Source organism: Tripterygium wilfordii, chromosome 16 (genome assembly GCF_013401445.1).
Source record: "Tripterygium wilfordii isolate XIE 37 chromosome 16, ASM1340144v1, whole genome shotgun sequence".
NCBI lineage: Eukaryota > Viridiplantae > Streptophyta > Magnoliopsida > Celastrales > Celastraceae > Tripterygium > Tripterygium wilfordii.
In genome coordinates, this window is record NC_052247.1 from 9,131,317 (window position 1) to 9,155,965 (window position 24,649).

The following is a 24,649-nucleotide window of genomic DNA, read 5'->3' on the forward strand; positions in this document are numbered from 1 at the left end:
AGATGCCATCTCTGTATTTGAACCACTAGCCTCATAAACCATGTGTCTAGGAGCATCAAGATCACGATTATCCCATTGTGAGGAATTTGCCACCACAGTCTCAATAATTTCATTGGCTTCAGTTGGTTCCTTAGCCATAATATTTCCTCCAGCAGCTGCATCTAACCTATGGCGGCATTCATCAGCCAGATGTTGGTAAAAGTATGATATAATCTGCCATGGCAAGAATTGATGATGTGGGCAACCAATCAATAAAGTTTTATATCGCTCCCAAGCCTTAAAAAGTGGTTCTCCCTTGTTCTGCCTGAAATGGAAAATCTGATCCCTAAGCCTCTGTGTCCTTGACTGAGTATAGAACTTCTGAATAAACTTAGCAGAAAGTTGTTCCCAAGAAGTGATAGAATTTGGTGGCAGAGTCTTGAACCAGATCTTAGCACTTTCCTTAAGAGAAAAAGGAAATAGCTTCAACCGTATGAACTCTTCAGATATGCCTTGAATTTTTTGAGTGCCACAAATCTCCAGAAAATTATCAATGTGATCACTAGCATCTTGATTTTCCGCTCCTGAGAATGATGGGAGCATGTTAATCACATGACATTTAAGCTCATAAGATAGATTTGGCGGAATGGTTGGTAATATGATGCAAGATTGTCTAGTAGAGAATTGTGGCATAGAGTAGTCCATGATAGTAACAGGAGCATTTGCATTGTTGCCAACTTCTTCACGATTTTCAGCCATGCTTGCTTGTTCAGAATGTTCTCCCAAAATTTTGTCACTAGACGAACTAGAGCTGGATGTAGGAGAAATAGAACGAGTGGAAGATTTCTCCTCAAGAAGATCCTTGTCTCTCTTGTTCCTTCGTGCACGTTCCAAGTCTAGATCAACAGGAAGAATTTCTGTATCTTGAGAACGCCTTCCTTGCATGAACTACAAACAAGAAAGAAAAGTATAAAGATCACTAATTATCAAGAAAGAAAGAGCTAAACTAAGTATGTAAGTATCTATGTATATAAACAAGAATGGATCAAATATAAGCAACCCTCCCCGGCAACGGCGCCATAAACTTGTTGGGTCTAAATTAACCTTACTAGCAAGTGTACTAGTCGGCGACTACAGCACAATGATAAGCAAGGGTCGAATCCACAGGGACGGTGTTATATCTAATCCAAATTTATATTTGTATGTACGTATGGACAATGCAAACAAAAGTAAAGTTCAACTCAAGATTGTTTGGTTGGGTAATTAAACTAAGACAAGCAAATAGCAAAGTGTTTTTGGTATTTTCTTAGAATAAAGATGCAACTAATGCAAATGAGATGAATGAGATGAACACCAAGGCTTTGGAATCCCCCTTGGGAAATGACTTGCAATGACACAAATTCACACACATATTTGCTAATTCGGGCATAACGAATCCGTACCTAAGTCGGTTTTAGCGCACTTAAGCCAAATCTCCCTAAAATCGATTACTAGCCATCTTATTGGTCTAGGTCGGATATTCCTAAATACATTCTAGCCATCTTATTGGTCTAAACATGCATAGGAATTCATGGAGTTCTATGGAGATTAGAATTCATACAAATTGTCACCTAATTAAAGGGAGACACATTCATAATCAAGTGTTTCAAGAAGCATAATCTACTTGACATATTATTGTCTAAGCAAATTCTCCAAACAATTTCATCCAAAAACCTAAAGTGTTGGCCAAACACCACAAGCATGAAGAAATTGCAATCAAACATAGAAACACAAGATTTATACCCAAATCAACTCATATATATGTAAATCAAGTCATAAACAAAGTCATCAAACCCAAGGCTTCATCCTAGCCTTGGCACAAGAGGTTTAGTTACACATAATGAGAGAAAAACACAAAAGGAGAGATGAGAAAATCATGAATAAACCCAATTAGTTTAGTAGATCCAAGTTGAGCTGAAGAATCTCTCCTCCTAGCTCCAAGAGTCGCCTCCCCCTCTGCTTTCGCTCTCCAGAAACTCAGTTCTAGGTCTAAAAAACTCCTGCGGCTCGGCAAGTTCGCGAATTAAAACATACCAAAAAACTGTCTTGTGCGCCTAGGCGCGTTGTATTCACGCCTAGGCGCACCACGCCTAGGCGCACGCCTAGGCGCACGCCTAGGCGCAATCCTAGGCGTGCACAACTTCAAATTCACGCCCAACTCGCTGGACTGGGCGTGCACAAGTGATACTGGGCGTGCACAAATATTGCGCCTAGGCGTGGAATGATTCCACAATCTCCATACGACGTCCGATTTGCACGATTTTAGCGTCTACGGAAAGCTTGAGATGTCTAGTTTCCAATGCCTTTTATTTCGCTTGATTCCGATAACGTGACAAAAAGTTATAAGTATTTGAACACACGAAGGTCGGTGGACATTTTCTTCAGTTCAGCCCTTTTTTCATCACTTTTCATCCAAACCGCAATCAACCTATCAGAAATACAAATCAAAACATAAATACACTCATTATTTATCAAAAGAAAGCTTAAGAGGGGGATATTTCTACCAAAAACAATAGGTATTATCATACCTATCAACGTGTAAGAGATATAAATATAATATGGCTAACTAAGCTATTTAATCAAATTATTAAGACCCATAGGATACCTAATAAATGAAGGAGAAGCACTATAGTACCTATATATAAGAACAAAAGTGATATTCAAAGTTGTAACCATTACAGGGACATCAAGTTTATGAGCAACACATTGAAACTTTGTGAAAGAGTTATGGAACAGAGATTAACATTGATATCTATGATATCCTAAACTATTTTAGCTTTATCTTGGGACGATCTAGAATGAAGACGATATTTTTATTAAGGGAACTTATCCAAGGTGAGGTATCTTGTCGCATGTTGTTTGCAGGATCAAAACATAATATATGAAATGTAAGTTTAGTAAGAGTAGACACGGGAATGAACAAACGATTAAATTAGATGAGAGAGAAGTAACAAATTTTTTTTAAAAATATTTTGGCTCAATTTTTCAAGATGGATACGTTATGAAGATGTCATTGATAAGATTAAAAATGAGTAAATGAAGTAGAGTAGTGCATCTGGGGTTTATGCAACCGAATCTGTATGGTTGAAGGAAAAGATCTATATATTAGCCAATTGTACGACTACGATGATGTATGGTTCTAAATATTTTGCTATTAAGATATAATATATCCAAAAATGCATAAAGCAGTGTGGGCATACGAGGGAATATAGAATAAAAAATGAGATTATTAGATTTAATATAGGAGTAGTGCCAATTGAATATAAGTTGAAAAAAAAAACCTATTTAAGATGGTATATGAACATGTATAACGTAGAGATAGCAGTGAGACGGTGAGGAGTATCAAGAGAATTTGTATATGAGAGAGTAGAAAAAGAAGAGGAAGACCTAAAAAAACATGGTTTGACATAGTAATATATAATATAGATAAGAGTAGTTGAAGAAAGTATGATTCTAGATAGAAATGAATGGCGAAAACAAATAAGTAAAACCCAAAATATTCATGTTATGATTTCATGAGTTTTAAGATTTATTGATTATACCACTTATGCAAGAACAAGGTAGGAAGGTGTAGTTACAGACAACTAGACAAGATCCTACATCCTAGGTAAGCTTTTTATTGATTAAAAGTATACACTTACACACTATGCAAGGTACAACTAATTATCCAATCATGTATCCAATCATGATTAAGTTAGTATTGATTAATTAGATTTAGATTCAAGTTAGTCAATAAATTAACTGCCCAATTAATTTAATTATTTTGTTTAATGATTTTAAACTTCTAGGACCAAAATATATGTAAACCCTATAACTACTCCACTAGAATACCTTTTTGTTTTAGTGGAAAAAGAAAAAAAAAAAAAAAAGATGTCTTCGTTTTAATGGTGGGTAAGTAATGCAGCCGGAGCAAAGATCCTTTTACAAATTACAACAAACATAATACAAAAAGAAAGAAAGAAAAAAAAAAGTGAATTGAAAGAATTATTCGGATTCTTCAATGGCTTCCAATGGCTCCTACACATCAAGGAATCAATCATGCTTCAAGACAGTTTTTGTCTTTGTTCAATAATTTTCCACACCACGTTTGGTTGTCCCACACCTCTCCCAAGCGAAAACTACCTTACAATAGTCCAATTAATGGTCTTGATTTTAACACACTTGCAAGAGAGATAGAGGAGGAAGAACAATCTTCCCTTTTTTTTTGGGTGGAACCCATCCCACTACGCATTAGATAACTAACTGAGAAATCTCGGATCACATGGAAGACCCCACAACTCCCATAGACCAGTTGAGATATGAGCTGGCGCCTGGTGCGAGAAGATAACGTAGGGTGACATTCGTACACGTTGGGTTGAGCAAGGGTCAGTCTTGCAATAATGGAAACACCAATGGGAATTGAGCTCACGACCTCCCATTTGTACTAAGAGTTATCGCGGTTAAATTCACCATCTCAACCAACAACCCGTTGTTGGAAGAATAATCTCCACTACTAACAGAACATTATCATATACTACCATTTCAGGTGGAGGAGAAAAAAAGTGGGAAAGAAAGTGTATATTTTGATCATAAAGTCAGGTTAAATGTAATTAAAACCTTATCTTTTTAAGCAAAATAAAATGGAATTATACACTATTAAAGAATATTTTCACTGTTATATAATTCGGAACTATGGTGGGTCATGGGTGCATTGGCCTTTGCTCAATTGCTAGCTGTGATCTGTGAGGACACAAATAAATGACATTATTGGGGTTTGTTCATGCTTACAGTATATAAGTTCTTGATATATACATCATTTTTCAGTAAGAAACAAAGATCTTACAGGCAACTTGTTCACTTCTTTATGTAATTGCCATATATAGCCCGAATCCTAGGCGCCTAGCTATATATACACACACATATATATATATACAGAAGGAGACAGCACAAGAAGTAAGTGCAATATGTATCTACATTTACATACATATACTAGCTTTTATATATTCCTTCAAGTTTTATTTATCTTGTTTTACATTTTGTTTGGAGAGAGATGAGTTTCATGGATCAGGAAGAGATGAAGGAGAAGAAAGAGATTCAGAGGGAGGATCATGAGTTGGAAGAAACAGAGTTAGAAGTTCATGAATCATTGGAGACATCGAAGAGAGCAGTGGTAGTCCAACCTTGGACAAAACAAATTACTGTAAGAGGATTCATTTTGAGCATAGCACTTGGAGCTATGTACAGTGTGATAGCTATGAAGCTGAACCTCACAAGTGGTTTGGTTCCCAATCTGAATATGTCTGCTGCTCTTCTTGCTTTCCTCTTCATGCAATCGTGGACAAAGATGCTTCAGAAAGCCGGATTTGTTGCCAGACCTTTCACCAGACAAGAGAATACTATGATTCAAACATGTACAGTTGCTTGTTATAGTATTACAGTTGGAGGTATGGATTAATTCTGATGATTAATAGTTAATCTCTCATTGAATCTTCATTACTGTTAGATTGGAAGGTGGATGATTTGTATTCTTCTATGTGGACCAAAAGTGTGGATCAAGTTTGTGGACTTGTTTTTCAACCATAGATGTGGTGAGTCCCATAATAAATGTGTGGCCCCCACTTATGTTGTGATTGATTACAACCATTGGATTTTGGTCCACAAACTTGGTCCACACTTTTTAGTCCACATAGGAGAATTCCTGTATATATATATATATATATATATATATATATATATATATTGGAGTACAAAGAAATCTTTTTTTTAATATTTGTTTAGGTGGTTTAATTAATACACACATGTACATATTTGGGTGTGTATGTATGTATGTATGTAGGGGTTTATGTAAGATTAATTGGGATTTTGTGATGTGGGTTTTGGGTGCAGGTGGATTTGGTGCATATCTATTGGGATTAAACAGGAAGACATTTGAGTTATCAGGAGGAGCAACAACTGTTGGGAATTCTCCAAGTAGTATAAAGGAACCTGGGTTGGGCTGGATGACTGGTTTCGTCTTTTTAGTTTGCTTTGTTGGCCTTTTTGTCCTAATTCCTTTAAGAAAGGTATATACATATACATATATGTGAGTGTGTGTGTGTCAACATAGTCTTTGCAATCTTCAATTACTTAGGATACAGTTTATTTTGTAAGTAGTGCAATTTGCGCTAATTAATCGTTTGTTGAAATTCAGATTATGATAGTTGACCTCAAATTAACGTATCCAAGTGGCTTGGCAACAGCAGTTCTCATCAATGGTTTCCATAGTCAAGGAGATAATATGGCCAAGTATACATATATACCCACTAGAGCTTAATAGTGTTCTCTCTGTACTTGGTTGATTTACTGTAAAATCTGAAACAATTTTTAACTGTTGTTTCTGCAGAAAGCAAGTGCGAGGATTCATGAAGTGTTTTTCAGCAAGTTTTTTGTGGGCATTCTTCCAATGGTTTTACACTGGAAAAGAAGGATGTGGGTTCTCTCAGTTCCCCACCTTTGGACTGCAAGCTTGGAAGAAAACGTATGCATTTCATTAAATCTTAATTATTTGATTGAACTCAACATGTCATGTTATTAATGCATATTTGTGATTGAAATTTGAAAAGTTGTGTGTTTCTTGTAGGTTTTTCTTTGATTTTAGCTTGACTTATGTGGGGGCAGGGATGATCTGTTCACATCTGGTGAACTTGTCTCTGCTTCTTGGTGCTGTCCTCTCATATGGACTAATGTGGCCATTATTTGATCAGCTTAAAGGAGACTGGTTTCCTAGCAATTTAGAAGAAACAAGCATGAGGAGCATATATGGTTACAAGGTCTCTCTCTCTCTCTATATCTATCTATCTATCTCTCTCTCTCTCTGAGGCTTTCTTCGGGGTACGACATCTGGTTTCTCAATCCATGGTTTTCTCTGCAGGTCTTTCTATCAGTTGCTCTTATTCTTGGCGACGGGCTCTACAATTTCGTCAAGATAATGGGTATCACAGTCATTGGTCTTCGCAGCAGAATAAGAAAAAAGAAGCTCAACACAGGTGAAAATGCAGCTTTAGAATCATCATATCCTCCAAAGATATATGTTTTTCACCAAAATCTTCTAACAAAATTTCTTTTTCTGCAGGACAAGAGGAGCAAAAGTCTGTTGAAGAGCTGAAGCAAAATGAAATCTTCCTGACAGAAAACATTCCGATGTGGATCGGAGTCATCGGATACGGTGTCTTCTCCCTCATGTCCATAATTCTAGTCCCAATCCTGTTTCCTCAGCTTAAATGGTACTATGTAGTGGTAGCTTATATTCTAGCTCCATCTCTAGCATTTTGCAATGCATTTGGAGCTGGTCTCACTGACATAAACACGGCCTATAACTATGGGAAAGTGGCTTTATTTGTGCTGGCGGCAATGACCGGGAAAGAAAAAGGCGTGGCGGCCGCGCTTGCTGGCTGTGGACTCATCCAATCTGTAGTTTCTGTGTCTTGCATTCTGATGCAAGATTTCAAAACAGCTCATTTCACTCGGACTTCACCTAGGGCAATGCTCTTGAGCCAAGTTATCGGAACGGGCCTCGGCTGCATAATAGCTCCTCTCAGCTTCTTCCTATTCTACAAGGCATTTGATGTGGGGAATCCAAACGGCGATTTCAAAGCTCCCTATGCATTGATATACAGAAACATGGCGATCCTAGGAGTTCAAGGGTTTTCAGCTCTGCCACAGCATTGTTTGCAGCTCTGCTGTGGATTCTTTGCTTTTGCAGTAGCCGTTAACCTGGTGCGAGACCTTTCGCCGAGGAAGATCGGGAAATGGATGCCGCTGCCGATGTGTATGGGAGTGCCCTTCCTGGTTGGGGCGTACTTCGCCATTGATATGTGTGTGGGGACTTTGGTTGTCTTTGTATGGCACAAACTCAACAGCAAGAGAGCTGACTTCATGGTTCCGGCAGTCGCTTCGGGATTAATATGCGGTGAAGGGCTATGGATACTTCCTGCTGCTGTTCTAGCCTTGTCCAAAGTAAAACCTCCAATATGCATGAATTTTTTCGCTACCTAGAGAAAACTCAACCAAATATTGTCTATGAGAACTGAATAAAGAGCATGAACTATATACATATGCATTTGGAATTACAGAAATATGACTGCATATTTTATTGCTCCCAGTTGTCCTCTCTCCCATTCCCTTTTTCTACTTCACCTGTTGTAGAAGCTATGATACCTGGACTCGGGTACAGGTGTCGGGTATAGTTACATATCCATATGTCCGATTCTTCAAATTGAAAGCTGCCATAGAAGGAGGAAAGGTAAAGTGAAGAGTTCGGATATGATAGTGTAGAAATATCTCAAAGAATGAGTAATTCACGACCAGTCTCCATAAGATGACTAGAGAATGAGAAGAATCTCAAATCTCAAAAGGAAAGATTAACAATCTAGTCTGTATAGCAAGATAGAAGAAAAACATAGAAGTTACTTGCGCAGCCGCCGTTCATGGATCAAATTTAGTGTTCTTGGCATCAAATGGTCATCCTGCCTTGTCTCACCGCGAATTATCAACCATCCCAGAAAGGACACAAGTTCTAGTGGTCAGACCAGCATAAAAATATACACCAGATGCAAATGTCAGACTACATGCAATGAGATGCATAAATGTATAGTCGTTCAAGTGAAGCTTGGCCTTGATTGCAAGTTAGAATGCTATAAGAGGCATTGCTTCTAATTCAAGTTAAAGACATTAGAGTCGATTAGGTAAGTGATCAGGTTGGGAACAAGTGCATTTCCTCTGAACAATAACATTCATTTGAGATTGGAACAAGAACATGATGAGTTTCTTTCAAGGGTCAACCAGTCCTTGAAATCCATATTAGGGGGGAAATATCAATTAGTTAAAACAAATTAACAATGCAACAAAAATTGGACTAGACATTACAGTTTACACCATCCCAAATATTGTACAATGAAAATCTTATTTCAACTGTAAATCACAAATCGAAGCACTGACTTTGCAATAAATATGCATTTAGTGAGTAAAAATGACTAGCCTGTTACAATTCCTGCTAAGACCTCACTCTTTCCTCGTGCATAGATCGTGTAGACAAGACGGATTGCATCGAGCCATCCATCAAGTGATTCCCATGAATCAGCAACCTGTATGATCAAAGAAGAGACGTTGGGCACAGATTCTTAATTAACATTGCAAATAACTTTTTCCAGCTGAAGAAAAAAAAGCTTATTGATTACAAAACTAAAACACAGAAGATTGCACGCGGAATGTAAGAGAATATAATGAAAATTATTGAGAAATAGGTTTTATAAAAAAAAAAAATAGAGAACCAGATGCCTACCAAGAAAACCGGTCCATGAATTGTATCAATACAAAGGCCAGCTCCAGGCGGTAAAGTCAGATCAGCACATGCTGAGACAGAAACAATGTCTGGGACATCAACTCTAATTATTTTTTTATCCGTACTAGTCACATCTCCAGGTCTACGAGAGAGGTTTTGCGCTACTTGCTGTTGCTCATCTTTGTTAATCTGCCTAAGAAATGGCTTGTCAGTGCAGGAACCATTTCTCTCAACATTCAATTTTAGGATGCATGAGAAAAAATGTACAACAGAAATTCAGTCTTGACCTGTTGAAGTCCTTCGTGATTCAAAAAAAACTGAGATCTCTTCCAATCGCTGAGGTGCTATTAAACTCCCCACTGGAGGTGCAGTTAGATATCCAACTTTTAGATATGGAAATGGTAACTGCCAAGAATAAAGTTCTCTCAGCTATGTTACTTGCGAATTAATTATTTAATTCTCCAGGAATATCAACAAATTCTGTAGATAAAGAATTAATGAAGACAGAAACAGGTTCCTTAGAACCGGATGATTCAGACCTATCCACATGGAGGGGTGGATTAACAGATGACAACTCAAGGATGACCAAAGAATCAAGGGGAAAATGGGGTCAATACTAATTACAGAATGATGTACAATGAGGAAATGGGGTCAATACTAATTACAGGTGATGCCCATTAGTGAGGAAAACATTAAATAGACCAACCAGAACAATTGGACCAGTAACAAGGTTTGGAATAATGTTTAGCTCTCTAACGAGGAAGTTGCTGTCAAAAGTTAACATTCTGCTACTTAAGTCAAGATCATTAAGGCATGGTAGATGTATTAGAACCTAATAGTTAAAAGATCAGTATCAGAAGGACCCTTAAGCATCGAAAAATTAAACTCCTTCGCAAAAGGCTCCTACTGTAGAAGTGGGGCCGAGGAAGGGCAAAATGCCCTAAAGCATTACTTGGGTAAATTTATTTGGAGAGGTGGCGTTTATAGAGCTTCCCTTGGCATGTGTGACACTGTAGAACAAGACCTAACAAAGACTTGGAACTAAATTAGAGATGCTAAATGGTACAACAACTGAGTAACTGACTTCTAAATAAATAGGCAATTTTAGGATGAAATAAATAACTGCAAATAAAATGTTGAACTACTGACCACGGAAAGTACAAGCCGCAAAGCACTACTGTAAACCTGGAAAAAACATCAACACATAATAACTTATTCACTAAGCAAATTATGACAGTGGTGCAAAAGATATTAAATTTTGGACGAGCCATACCCCAAAATATATCAGCAATCTCATCTGATCAACTAAAGTATTACAAGAAATTAGTTCAACAAAAAATATAAATATAATACTTACCGAGTAATTTGGTTTCAACGCATGAGCAGCTGCTATGTAAATGGCAGATTGGCTATACAACTCATTAGGGGAAACATCCTTGGCACTGCCAGATCCCCCTGTTCTTAATGTGTCCTCAGCCAATCCATACTGCAAACAAGTAAATTACCATTTCTACTAAAAGTTTACATGTACCAATTGCAAGATAAGTGAAGTGATAATGTGGCTGTAATTCTACTGTGAATAATAAAAAGCAATGAAAATACACAAACATCAGTTCATGATATTAGATAATAAAGGGAAAAGGTTAATCAGCTTACCAATACAGTTCCAAGGTTGTAAATTGCTCGATGGAAATCAAATTGCAACTGTATTGCTGCACGAAACTGCATCAACGACAAGTGAAAGGCATCACAAACTAAAAGATATGAGCTAAAGCAGTTTGTCAGAATTAGGATACAATCAATAATAAATTACTTTTCTACTTGTTAATATACATACATCCAACTATTCTGATGTCGACAAATTACTTTTGTACCTTACTAATTGCAGTCCTCACAATTGTTTGCTTTTCTCTAGCAGGAACAATTGCACTGAGTTCCTAAAAGCATTGCACAATAATGTTTTAGGAAAAGATGTCGAATATTGAGAAAACAAATAAACTCGGGATACAAGGGGGGAGAAGAAAAGAACAAACAGTAGACAATTATTTGTGGAATGTCTATATATAACTTAAATACCTGCAAAGCTAGTCCCCAGTTGTTAAGAGCCTGAAATAAGTTTAACATATCAAAAAGAATATCACAAAAACAAAGCATAGAACACCATATTGAAAAGAAAATTGTTTATTCAGACTTCAGGCAAAATCATGTGAATGTGTTACCGTCTTTCTGCATGTACCTGAGGACTGTTCCAGTTAAGATGGATGGCTTTTTCATAGTTTTTCGTAGCCTGCAAACAAGAGTAACCATTAACACTTCAGTTTTTCATTGTTTGCCAGGTCTTCTTCGACGAAAGAATACAATGACAAAGTTATAAGGATAACAAATGGGACCAAGCCATGCGTGATAATATGATAGGATAGTGGGTGATCAAGGGTCATTGCACCCTTATCCTTTAAGTTTCACATAGGTCAACGGCTAAAAAAGGGCTAAGAATGTTGCGAGTTACAGTTAAGACAAGACATTACAATGTAGCTAATCAGTCCAGACTATATATGTCCATCTATATCACATTATACTTCTATCCAGCAATCTCAAGCCAGACAAGACAGCAGATGAACAATACAGGGTTCTGGTTTTTCATAAAGTCCAACCTGCTTCAGAAGCTCTTCAGCCTCCTTTGTACGACCACGCATTTTTGCCCGATCAGAGATTGCTATCGCCCAATTGTAGAAAGCCTATAATGTGATTAAAAAACATTGCATTGAGAAGGTACGATAATCACCAAAAAGTTATACTCAATTAGATAAATATGTTGAGTGTAGTAATTAAAACTACTGCAAGTATACTGAAAGAGACTTCAATGCCTTCACTTGTTGACCCTTACAGGATTTATTAGAGCAAGAGATGGAATTAAAAAATCCATTCCCCTACTTTACAATAACTTGAAAGAATATATCCGTCCATATATAGTTTCCATGAAGTAACACTTCATCTTTTCTCTTCTGGCAAGTTCACTGAAGAAGCTTCACCTAGAAAATTGTTAGGACCACTTAAATCTTAGAAACTACGCTGTGGTATAAAATACTAGATGTTTCAAATAACTAGGAAGTTCTTCTCAGACAATTGCACCATGCTGACAAGGGCCTTTCATTGAGATGTACGACTTTACAAGTTTTCCATCATAGCAAGCAATCGACACTAGATATATATACATATAATATCCGTTCGATGACTACTGAAAAGAGCTTATGGAATAGTGTACTTTCACATGAAAAATCTATATTTATGAATTGAGCAAATCACAAAAAAAAAAAAAAAAAATTGAGCATAAGGTTGCATCCCAGTCATTATCGAGCTTACCTGTTCTTGGAAGTGACCATAATTGTCTAAACACCGAAAAATATCCCAGATTTAGTAAACAATCGGCAAGACTATCTAGAGTACACTATGAGGACATACATCATGGAGCGAAGGGCAAAGATGGGTAGCCTCATCATATTTCTTACAAGCCTCCTCAAGCAAAACATCTTTTGAAGGTGAATTGGAATCTGGACTAACATTATCAGCACTTTCCTGCAAGCCAAATATGGTCATGCAGGCAGAGTATATTGACTTAGATATTCATCAGATAAATTGCAATATGAACAAAATGATGAGTTGTCCATTTCTATTTCCTGCCCAGTAGAGGAAGGAATGAAAAATTGAAGAAATATTCCTCACTCTTTAGTAGTCTGTGTGCATCATGTAAAAGATATTTGAAGTAAATCCATCCTATAGTTAGGAATCCATCCTATACCAATGGTTGCATGGTGCCACATTACCAGCCAATTTGTCATCCAAAAAACAAAAGGAAAAGGGAGCCAAAGAAAATTGTATTAGAGTATAGCACAGATATGGTCTACAGCTCTACGCAGTGCAAAGGAAATACTTGTGTATGAGGAACAACTCAAAAACTCTTATAGAAAACACCAATCATATGCATAAATTGCAGATAATCAGTACAATAGGGAAACATCAAAGTTATTTGAGTTATTTATACATATGTAAAACTATATATATATAGATAGACAGATAGATGGTTACTGGCTAAGAGCATCTATGAGAGGATCATATACCTGAAGAACCAATGCCCAATTGTACAGCGCATCATAGTCTTCTGGATTTCTCTCTATTGCACTAGCATACCTTCAAATTTTGCAAGCAATTAATTATAGGGAAAATATAAGCCAAAAGACAGTGTAAAATTTAAATGATGTTCCCCACAATAATGGTAATAGCTTAGTTAGAGAAAAAATAAAGAAAACCTAAATAAGCTTTTAAGCTCTTGGTACAGATTATCAGCAGTACCTCTTAGCAGCAAATGTGAGAACCCTTTGGCGATTCTTACTTTCCTCATCACCTGCAGTAACGCTATTTATCAGTTCCATCGTAGTATTGTTCTGCTCTGTCTGTTGATGAGGAGTTCCTTCTTGACTGGAACAAAAAAAAATGCATGAGATTGTAGTTAGTGGCATGAAACTTGTTAATTGCTTATCCCCAAAAAAAGAGAGCTAATTATACTAATATCAACATTAACAAAATATTTCCACTAGTCATTCATTCCCACTCTGACAGAGGGTTCACCACAAACAATGATGGAGCTCATTCTTTAAGAAGACAGGCTTAAGTAACCCCAGTGTCAGAGAGAAGCATAAAACAAGCATGAGTAGAATGGCCAGTGAAACTGTAATTCAAATATCAGTCCACAAATCAACAGTTAAGAATTCATACGTCCATGGACATTCATGCTATCATTTCACAGTATAGATTACTAATATTCATTATCTCAACTTCACAAATTTTCCCGGATCCAGTGTACTCTACAAGACATCAACCTCTCTTTGGATCATATGAACACAAATCATCAAAAGTGAGGCATCAAATAATCGAAATGAAGCTGTAGCGTTATCAGAAGAAATAGAAGGCCAACCTGTAAGGAGTGCTAGCGTCATGATCGTCCCCTTCCTCGCTTTTCAACTCGCTCAACAATTCCCTCATTGTGAACGTCCGGTTCCCTTCGTCCTTCTTTAGCTCGGGACCCGCAGTTTGCTCGGCCTCATTGGACCGGATCGAGGTCTCTAGCTCCTCCACCTTCGCATCTGCATCTAACACCGCTTGCTTCGGTTCTGCTCCTGGCAGCGCCTCTGTTTCTGGAGCTGATACTAGTGACGCCTCTGGTTCTGGAGATGAGTCTCGGGGCACCTCTGCTTCTGGCAATGGTTCCGGTTCCAATTGTGATTCTGGTTTGACACCGTTTTGCAATTCAGGTTCGTCGGTAGCAGTAGACATATTAAGGTGGACTGATTGGAACGAGAGAAGGAGAGAGATCTGTTATAGAAGAATTCACATTTACAGTTTAGCGAGGAAGCAACTGAGTCTAAGCAAGCAATTGAAAATGGAACGAAAGACGGAAAGAGCGAATGGATGACGGACGGAACAGGGTTGGCTTAACGGCTTTTCTCATATGGGCCTTACAGTTTTTTTGGGCTTCGTCAGGGTCCAAGATTCCAAGTAGGAAAACTTTAGTCACACCGCACCTTTACTAAAGACACTCCAATTTGAGTTAACTATCCCTTGTAAAACTCAGTTAACGGGGTGTCTTTAGTAAAAAGTGGAGTGTGACTAAAGTTTTCCTTCCAAGTATTCTGAGAGTCTGAGAGAGGCCTCGCGGTTCTTGGGCTTTTTTTCTTCTACGGGCTTGATAGGGTAATGGATGCATGAAATCAGCCCACTTGCATGAAGGATCATTATGCCAGATTGATTTGTTTGATTAGCCCACTTTTCTGTAAGTTATATATTCACTCACTTATGCAACTTTCTTGATCGTCTCTACATCGGGAAAAATTGGTTAATTCATTCTTTGTTGTATCCACCTTCTTATACTTCTACATATAGGATCCGACTTGTATCAGTGATACTAATAGATAAAACATATCCAACCACAACATTTCCAACAATGAATTCGAGCATCATAAAAAGGTATGGAGCAAAACTACTCCCTACAACGTTCCTTGATAGGAAACGGCCATACAGAACAGCTGCAGCTGATAAAAGGAAATCAAAGATTGGCACCTGGAAAAGGTTTTTAAATGCAGTATGTAGGGAAACCACAAAGTGTAGAGGTCTTGCTTTTAGACACAGAGAGCGCGAGACCTGTAGCTCTTCGGTTCTTTCGGCTCTTCGAATCTCCAATTACCTTGAGAAGTAGGGTTGGAGAGGTATATATGATGCTGACATGCAGATATTATACTGTCAACACTAAGGGTCAACACTAAGAAGTAGGCTCTTCGAATCTCCAATTACTTAATGAAAAAGTGAGTAAATGGGAGAGAAAAATGGAAGGATGGGAAGTAAAATAATATTCCCAAAGAAAATGTCAACACTAAGGGCCAAATGTACACTATAAAATACCTTCTCTTTGTTTGAATGGATTCTCTTTCCTCTTTGGAGCTGTTCAGATCATAGCTGTAAGAAAAGCACTCTAGTGTGAGCATGTAAAGTAGTAGTGTCTTGACCATCGATGAACTCAATAAGACAACGTAGAAGGAAATCTCAGAACAGTTATCAAAAATAGAAGGGTAGCATAACCACTAAGTCCATTTCTCATGAAGTAGCAATACAGCTGAGTCTACCAGCAAAAGGAACGCTAGCAAAGCAATCATAACAATAGTTGATGTCATTTTTTCCCTCTAGGTTGATATGACAACTCTGGCTTTGCACAACTACATCATATTGTACAAGGATGCATTTCAAACAAAAAATTCAAAAACAGAAATGTAAAGCTCAAAATGAAGATAACGTCATGAGATTGCATAAGGGAGACATGTCACAGTTGAACAACTCTAGCAATACAGAAAAATACTCAACAGAAAAGAACAAGACTAACCTACAGATTGAGGGAGAAGAAAAGGTACCAAGCAGCCCCAAACAAAAGTTCTCCCTTTCAAATAAAGGCATGACATAATACATAAGCGAGCGCGAAGATATGTAAGCTTATAGGGATGGGAATTCTTACACTCCAAGAAGGAATGGCCAAACTTCTGCTCTTATACTTGGATCAATGCCCTGTGATATTGGCAACAAAGTATAGTTAGAAATATTAAGCAACTTATTATAATCTAGGCTTTAATCCAAAAGAAGATAACTGCACAAGTCTTATAAAGTCGATAACATACTCCTTTTCGAGCCTTTTTGAGAAACTGATAAATTTTTTTTCCATCCTCTCATGTTTGGATATGGATAGATCCAAAAAAAAAAAGAAATCAAAGAAAATTGATTTAATTTACTAGCTTATTCTTATTTTTATATTAAAATATTATATATAAGGATAAAATATATTTTTAATTTATAAATAATTTAATTTGTCATCAATTTCCTCCAAAAAAAAATCCCAAAACATGACCCAATTTTGGGAGGAAGTATTTTGGTAAAATGTTAATTCATTTTTTTTTCTCTCAATTCTCTTCAAATCCCTCCCCCTTTAGGATTTTAAATCCTAATGTGTGAATGACAAATGCATGGACTCTATGTTATATTATTTTTTTGTTCTGTCTATAACAATGTAATCTTGGAGTAGATTACTGTAGAACGATGTTTAGACTATTTTTGTTCTATATGCATTAATGTAACCTTGAAGTAGGTTACTCTGAATGTAAGACTTAATTGATTTTATCAGTTTTGTTATCAAGCTATTTGAATAGCTGGATTGGATTGATTAATTTATCAGTTATTTGTTGTTTTAAATATCTTATGGATAACTCTTGATAAGAGGCATGCGGTCTATATGGATATATCATGGTTTTATCTAGATTAAACTTCTCGTGATAATTCATTTTTATCTTAGATAAAAATCCTCATCTCCTAGTAGTTGTTACATGATAAAAATTCTGAATGGTTATTTATCTCAGGTTTTTGACAATTTATCCCTTCAGACGGATCATGTATAAAGAACACGAGGATCTTGTGAAATGATATCGAAGCGAGAGACAATCGATTTTTATGTATGTGTATTTAGAGTTTCATGTATATCTTTGCTTCCTTTATTGTAATTGAGTGATGAGTGAAATAATGTATTGAACAAGAGAGAGGGAGATCAAGTGTCATCTTGAACAACAACTTCGTAAGTGTTACTAGTGAAGACCGTAGCAATGAAAAACTTGATGTGGAAAGCTGGTTCATGTTGGTGGATTTTAAATGAAGGTCTACATAGGAAAAGTCTTTGGTGGACTCCATAGCAATTGCAGCTTAAGTGGATTCCTGTTGTACTGAGTTAGGTATACGCTGAATTTAGATACAAAAGAGATTTTAAGTGAGGTTAAGTAAATCCTTTATAATCTTAATTTATTATAGTAGATTGCTTCATAGGTTGATCACTCTATAGACTCGACATTTTTTTCGTTAGGGTTTTTCTTGCAAAATTGTAATATCTAGTTCATTTACTATTCCGCATATTTTTCTTAACCGTTGGTTATCTAAGCGTGCAAACACACACGTTTTCATCCCTCAATCCCAATCCACTAATAGTCTTCAAATAAGACGTCATGAGAACAAATTCTTTTTTTTTGTCTCTCTCACGCCATCTACCAATGGACTAAAAGACACCCAATTGCAGAATCCTTTTATAATTTTTTTTTTAAAGAATGGGGACTAGAGATTGATAACATGGGTTCGAAAATGACAATTGCATAAAACGTGTATATATATATATATATATATATATATATATATATATAAATGAATTCTCCTATGAGATCTTAATATATGAAATCCCAACTTTCATGATTCATTTTTAGGGTTCAAAATGTTTTTTAAAAATTTTGGAAAAAATATATTTATATTTTGATCGATCTTATGAACCCAACGATATATTTTTTATTTGTAACAAAAATTAAATGCAATCAAAAATGTATATGAAATGTTTTTTGTTTTATATCTAACGATCCAAAATTATCGTGCACTTTTCACTTTGAATTTTATTTTTTTTTTCCAACAAAAAATATATCGTTGAGTCCGTAAGACCGATTAAAATATAAATATATATTTTTCAAAATATTTTAAAAAAGTTTTGAACCCTAGAAATTAGAACCTCATTTTAAGACCTCATTTTAGAACCTCATAGTAGAATTTCTATATATATATATATGATTTTCTTTTCATTCCTAGTCAACCTGAACAAAACCGAAATCAACAATATTTGATGCAAATTATTTGGGAGTGAGACCCAAATTAATAAAAGATTCCTTGAAAAATTATCCATCAAATTTTTTTTAAGCAAGTAATATCGTACATATAAAGCTTTTTTTTGGGTGGTCATGATCAATCGCATATATGCACAATTGGGTGCATTATTGTTGCTTGTGTTGAGCTGTCACGACCATTGATTTTTAAACGCCACCCCACATTCTTCTAAACATGATGGGTTAATTCATCGGACAAGAACACTTTAGACAACTTAATTGTAAAAAGGTCATGGACATTTTTAAAATTGTAAAAAAGTACAATTTAAGGGTAATTTGGTCATCTGACTTAAGATATTTTTTAGTTTATACCTACAATACCCTCCTCTTCCTCCTTCTTCTTCTTCTCCTTCTTCTTCTCCTTCTTCTCCCTCCAACTATCCAACTCTAGTGTGTCCTCTCTTTCTCTCCTTCTTCTCTACTAAAAGTTATCTCCTTCTTTCTCTTCTTCTTCTTCTTCTTCTTCTCGATCTGAATTTGTTCTTCGTTGCCTTCTTCTCCATTTTTGGTCGAGTTTCTCCTCTCTTCATCGCCTTCTTCGTCGTTGCTCAATCTGGACTGCGTCGAGTTGCTCTGCCTTGTTTTTGACAGATCTGGACTATGCTTCGTTGTTCAATCTGCGCTGTGCTTTGTTTTTTTGCAGATCTGAACTCTGGTTCGTTTTTTGCAGAGATGTATCACTATAGTATCACTATAGTATCACCATAGTATCACCAACACTAAAAAACCACTAAAATGATACAATGAAACTAGCATGCATACTTCATCTTCCTAATTACTTTTCCTTTCTTGATTTTCTTTTCTTGGTTACCTCTCTTATTCGTTTTGGAAAAACATTTACAAGTGCAGAGATGTATCACTATAATATCACGAACACCAAAAATTCATTAAAATGATATAATTGAACCAATATGCATACTTCTTCTTCCTAATTACTTTTCTTTTCTTGGTTTGTACATCTCTTGCTCGTTTTGGAAAAACATTTACAGCTGCAGAGATGTATCACTATAGTATCACCAACACCAAAAATCCACTAAAATGACATAATTGAACTAGAAAGACATGTAATGCAATCAAATTTACATTCTAACATTTATATCATCATTTTATGAGCAAAAGATATAAATTGAACACTAAATTGGATCTTCTATTTAAAAGTAACACTATTGTATCACAATTCGTGGAGAGAGAAAATCAAATTTGAGGTTATTTTGGTAAAAGATGATCCCAGTGTACTTTTTTAAAAGGATGTTTTAGTGACTGCACTTTTTTACAATTAAGTATAATCTAGTGTACCGGCCTCCAAAAATCCCTTAATTCATTTCACTCTCAACTTTGTGTTTGCCGTCTCTCTATTTTGTATCTTTCTTTAGTCACAAATCAAATCATTTGGAAAAAAAATTTCATTTGACGATGGCACACCAATATTATCATCTTATAAAAAAAAATCATCTTATCATGATAAAATGGCTAGCAACAAATTGGAGTTAAACCCAAGCCCGGATAACGAAGAGGGTTATCGAAAATTTTATCCAAAATTATGAATATGAATCAAAATGAGAAATTCGCAAGGTTGCTCTATGCGTGCAACACGTTGCACAGAATCCGATACAACGATAATTGAGCGAGGGCGTACCTCAATAGTAACACGTTGTATCAGACCCCAAGTATAATGATAAATGATTAAGGGCATGTTAGGTCGTCCTTCATAAGCGACGTGCTGCATCGTCCCCGCATGTGGTGAGAGTCATAGTTTTGAATACCGTATCGTGCCTCAAACCGTGTAGGCGAGAGGTTCAAACAATACGATGAAGGTTGAACCGTTGCTTTATAATACAAATTAAATTAATATATTACATATATAGAATATAAATATAAGTATATATATAATTATATGCTTATTAATACTAAATAAGTATATAATATAGCACGGATAACTCGAAAAAATTGACAATTGACATAAGCATGAGTTCACACCACTGTAACCAATACAAATTATTTAATTTAAAAATAAAGTTGATTTGATTATAAGATAATGAACCCAAATGATGCATAGAGCCTTATTGAAACAGTGCGTCTAATTGATAATAACAACGTCAACTGGAGAGGTTGGCTTAAGACGTGGCTGACTAAAAGACCACGACTTTGAATCCAAAACTTCAAGTCAAATCTCCATCACCAAAGAGCACGAAGATGAGGCAAGAACCAGAGTCTGTACTACTGTACCTACTCCAACAATTCCACTTTACTCTTTTCAAATCTCTCTCTTCTTGCTTCTTCCGGTGACTTAGCATCACTGCATCAACAACTCTCCTCTCACTCAAAATCCTCCATGCCTCCACTACCACTTCTGAGTTTTGTTTTTCTAATACCTTCAACTGCTGCTTCATATTTGCTCACATCTGTCCACAACCACTTCTGAGTTTATCCCGTTGAGAGTCTCCGTCGACAGTGGTTAAACTCTGTCGAAGTCTCTACCTCTCTGGTCGAACTCGAAATCAAAAGAGGAAAGGGATGATTTAGGTCGAATCGAACAAGAAGAAACCAGAAGAAAGACTGTTGTAACTTAAAAGCGTGAAAACTATGGGTTTTATCAAAATAGTCAGTTTCATAGAAAATCGTCAGTTCACGGTTCAATGTGGTTTACACGATTTAACCTTTGATTCCTCGATATAACTGCTTAAACGATATGATGTGAATAAAAAACTGGTTGTATTGTCGGTTTTTAGGTTTTCCGGTTGAACTGGTGATACGACACAATATTCAAAACTACGGGTGGGACATATATAGGCGAAGGTTCCCTCGTTATGGATGAATGAAGGTAAAGAAGTTAGTCCATGATTATAGGATTATGATAAAGACTTGAAACATAAGGTCACTTACAAGCAGATAAACTGAACAGTTGACACCATGATTTGATGTAGATTTAACATAATATGTCAACATGAGATTAAATGGATGGGTGAAAAATCTAGAGATATTGAAATACAGGTTATAAATAATGATACACTGGAATGGTTAGAGATAGAAACAGTGTAGGTATAGTATTAGACAGAGAACTAGAAGAAGATGTTGTAGCCATAAAAAGAAAAGGGGGTAGGATCTCAATGGCAAAATTGGTGTAAGGAAAAAAGATAATTAATGTCACAAGTGCTTACATTCCGCAAATAAGATTAGATGAAAATACTAATAAAAATTTTTTAGTGGACATCGATGAGATTGTTCATGGCAAGTAGAGAAAAATGTTATTAGGACGAGACATAAACGGACAAGTAGGAAGAGATAGCATAAACTTTGATAGTCATACATGGAGGGTATAAGTTTGAGGATGTAAATTAGGTTGAAGAAACTATTTTAGAGCTTGTCGTGTCGTATGACTTGTGTCTAGTAAGTACTTGGTTTACTAGTCAGATAGATTTCATTATTACACAAGAGATATATAGAAAACTTTGATTCCGGTGGAAAGTCTAACCACATCATAAGATATATACTAAGTTTTATAACAAATTAGATAGAATAGATAGAGAAAAATATATTTGTAAGTTAGCTAAAACATGAGAAAGGAAAACTAGAAACCTAAATCATGTAAAATTCATCAAAGATGGTGATGATAGAGTTTTGGTGAAAGATGTAGAAATTACTGATAGGTAGAGAAGTTACTTCAATGATCGGCAATGGTGGCCATAGTGAGAACATTGAAGATCTCTATATCTCTCACCTAAGAATAAGAATCTTTGGTATATAAGAAGTATTATGGTGACCGAAGTGAAGGAAGCCTTAAAGAGAATAAAAGTGCTAAACCACGAGACCTGATGGAATTCCAATTGAAGTGTGGAAACGTGTAAGAGATATAAATATAATATGGCTAACTAAGCTATTTAATCAAATTATTAAGACCCATAGGATACCTAATAAATGAAGGAGAAGCACTATAGTACCTATATATAAGAACAAAAGTGAGATTCAAAGTTGTAACCATTACAGGGACATCAAGTTTATGAGCAACACATTGAAACTTTGTGAAAGAGTTATGGAACAGAGATTAACATTGATATCTATGATATCCTAAACTATTTTAGCTTTATCTTGGGACGATCTAGAATGAAGACGATATTTTTATTAAGGGAACTTATCCAAGGTGAGGTATCTTGTCGCATGTTGTTTGCAGGATCAAAACATAATATATGAAATGTAAGTTTAGTAAGAGTAGACACGGGAATGAACAAACGATTAAATTAGATGAGAGAGAAGTAACAAATTTTTTTTAAAAATATTTTGGCTCAATTTTTCAAGATGGATACGTTATGAAGATGTCATTGATAAGATTAAAAATGAGTAAATGAAGTAGAGTAGTGCATCTGGGGTTTATGCAACCGAATCTGTATGGTTGAAGGAAAAGATCTATATATTAGCCAATTGTACGACTACGATGATGTATGGTTCTAAATATTTTGCTATTAAGATATAATATATCCAAAAATGCATAAAGCAGTGTGGGCATACGAGGGAATATAGAATAAAAAATGAGATTATTAGATTTAATATAGGAGTAGTGCCAATTGAATATAAGTTGAAAAAAAAAACCTATTTAAGATGGTATATGAACATGTATAACGTAGAGATAGCAGTGAGACGGTGAGGAGTATCAAGAGAATTTGTATATGAGAGAGTAGAAAAAGAAGAGGAAGACCTAAAAAAACATGGTTTGACATAGTAATATATAATATAGATAAGAGTAGTTGAAGAAAGTATGATTCTAGATAGAAATGAATGGCGAAAACAAATAAGTAAAACCCAAAATATTCATGTTATGATTTCATGAGTTTTAAGATTTATTGATTATACCACTTATGCAAGAACAAGGTAGGAAGGTGTAGTTACAGACAACTAGACAAGATCCTACATCCTAGGTAAGCTTTTTATTGATTAAAAGTATACACTTACACACTATGCAAGGTACAACTAATTATCCAATCATGTATCCAATCATGATTAAGTTAGTATTGATTAATTAGATTTAGATTCAAGTTAGTCAATAAATTAACTGCCCAATTAATTTAATTATTTTGTTTAATGATTTTAAACTTCTAGGACCAAAATATATGTAAACCCTATAACTACTCCACTAGAATACCTTTTTGTTTTAGTGGAAAAAGAAAAAAAAAAAAAAAAAGATGTCTTCGTTTTAATGGTGGGTAAGTAATGCAGCCGGAGCAAAGATCCTTTTACAAATTACAACAAACATAATACAAAAAGAAAGAAAGAAAAAAAAAAGTGAATTGAAAGAATTATTCGGATTCTTCAATGGCTTCCAATGGCTCCTACACATCAAGGAATCAATCATGCTTCAAGACAGTTTTTGTCTTTGTTCAATAATTTTCCACACCACGTTTGGTTGTCCCACACCTCTCCCAAGCGAAAACTACCTTACAATAGTCCAATTAATGGTCTTGATTTTAACACACTTGCAAGAGAGATAGAGGAGGAAGAACAATCTTCCCTTTTTTTTTGGGTGGAACCCATCCCACTACGCATTAGATAACTAACTGAGAAATCTCGGATCACATGGAAGACCCCACAACTCCCATAGACCAGTTGAGATATGAGCTGGCGCCTGGTGCGAGAAGATAACGTAGGGTGACATTCGTACACGTTGGGTTGAGCAAGGGTCAGTCTTGCAATAATGGAAACACCAATGGGAATTGAGCTCACGACCTCCCATTTGTACTAAGAGTTATCGCGGTTAAATTCACCATCTCAACCAACAACCCGTTGTTGGAAGAATAATCTCCACTACTAACAGAACATTATCATATACTACCATTTCAGGTGGAGGAGAAAAAAAGTGGGAAAGAAAGTGTATATTTTGATCATAAAGTCAGGTTAAATGTAATTAAAACCTTATCTTTTTAAGCAAAATAAAATGGAATTATACACTATTAAAGAATATTTTCACTGTTATATAATTCGGAACTATGGTGGGTCATGGGTGCATTGGCCTTTGCTCAATTGCTAGCTGTGATCTGTGAGGACACAAATAAATGACATTATTGGGGTT

General features: G+C 35.8%; 1 protein-coding gene, 1 non-coding gene and 1 pseudogene across 3 annotated transcripts; 2 read left to right on the forward strand and 1 right to left on the reverse strand.

Moving 5' to 3' along the window:
• Positions 1-226: 226 nt before the first annotated feature.
• Positions 227-333, forward strand: LOC119981581. The gene has a single exon (XR_005464188.1). It is a non-coding gene; the product is annotated as a small nucleolar RNA R71 (small nucleolar RNA).
• A 4,439-nt stretch (positions 334-4,772) lies between these two features.
• Positions 4,773-9,120, forward strand: LOC119980896 (metal-nicotianamine transporter YSL1-like). 2 transcript variants are annotated; one of them, XM_038823730.1, is made up of 8 exons: positions 4,773-4,950; positions 5,044-5,441; positions 5,884-6,059; positions 6,188-6,282; positions 6,380-6,514; positions 6,617-6,806; positions 6,908-7,022; positions 7,109-9,120. In XM_038823730.1, exons 2-8 carry the CDS (start codon positions 5,048-5,050, stop codon positions 8,029-8,031), a joined length of 2,028 nt encoding a protein of 675 aa, XP_038679658.1. In that variant the 5' UTR covers positions 4,773-4,950; positions 5,044-5,047; the 3' UTR covers positions 8,032-9,120. The 2 variants fall into 2 exon arrangements, with proteins under 2 accessions (XP_038679658.1, XP_038679659.1); XM_038823731.1 differs by having other exon boundaries at positions 5,048-5,441.
• On the reverse strand, positions 8,749-14,782 carry LOC119980897 (annotated as a pseudogene).
• Positions 14,783-24,649: the final 9,867 nt, after the last annotated feature.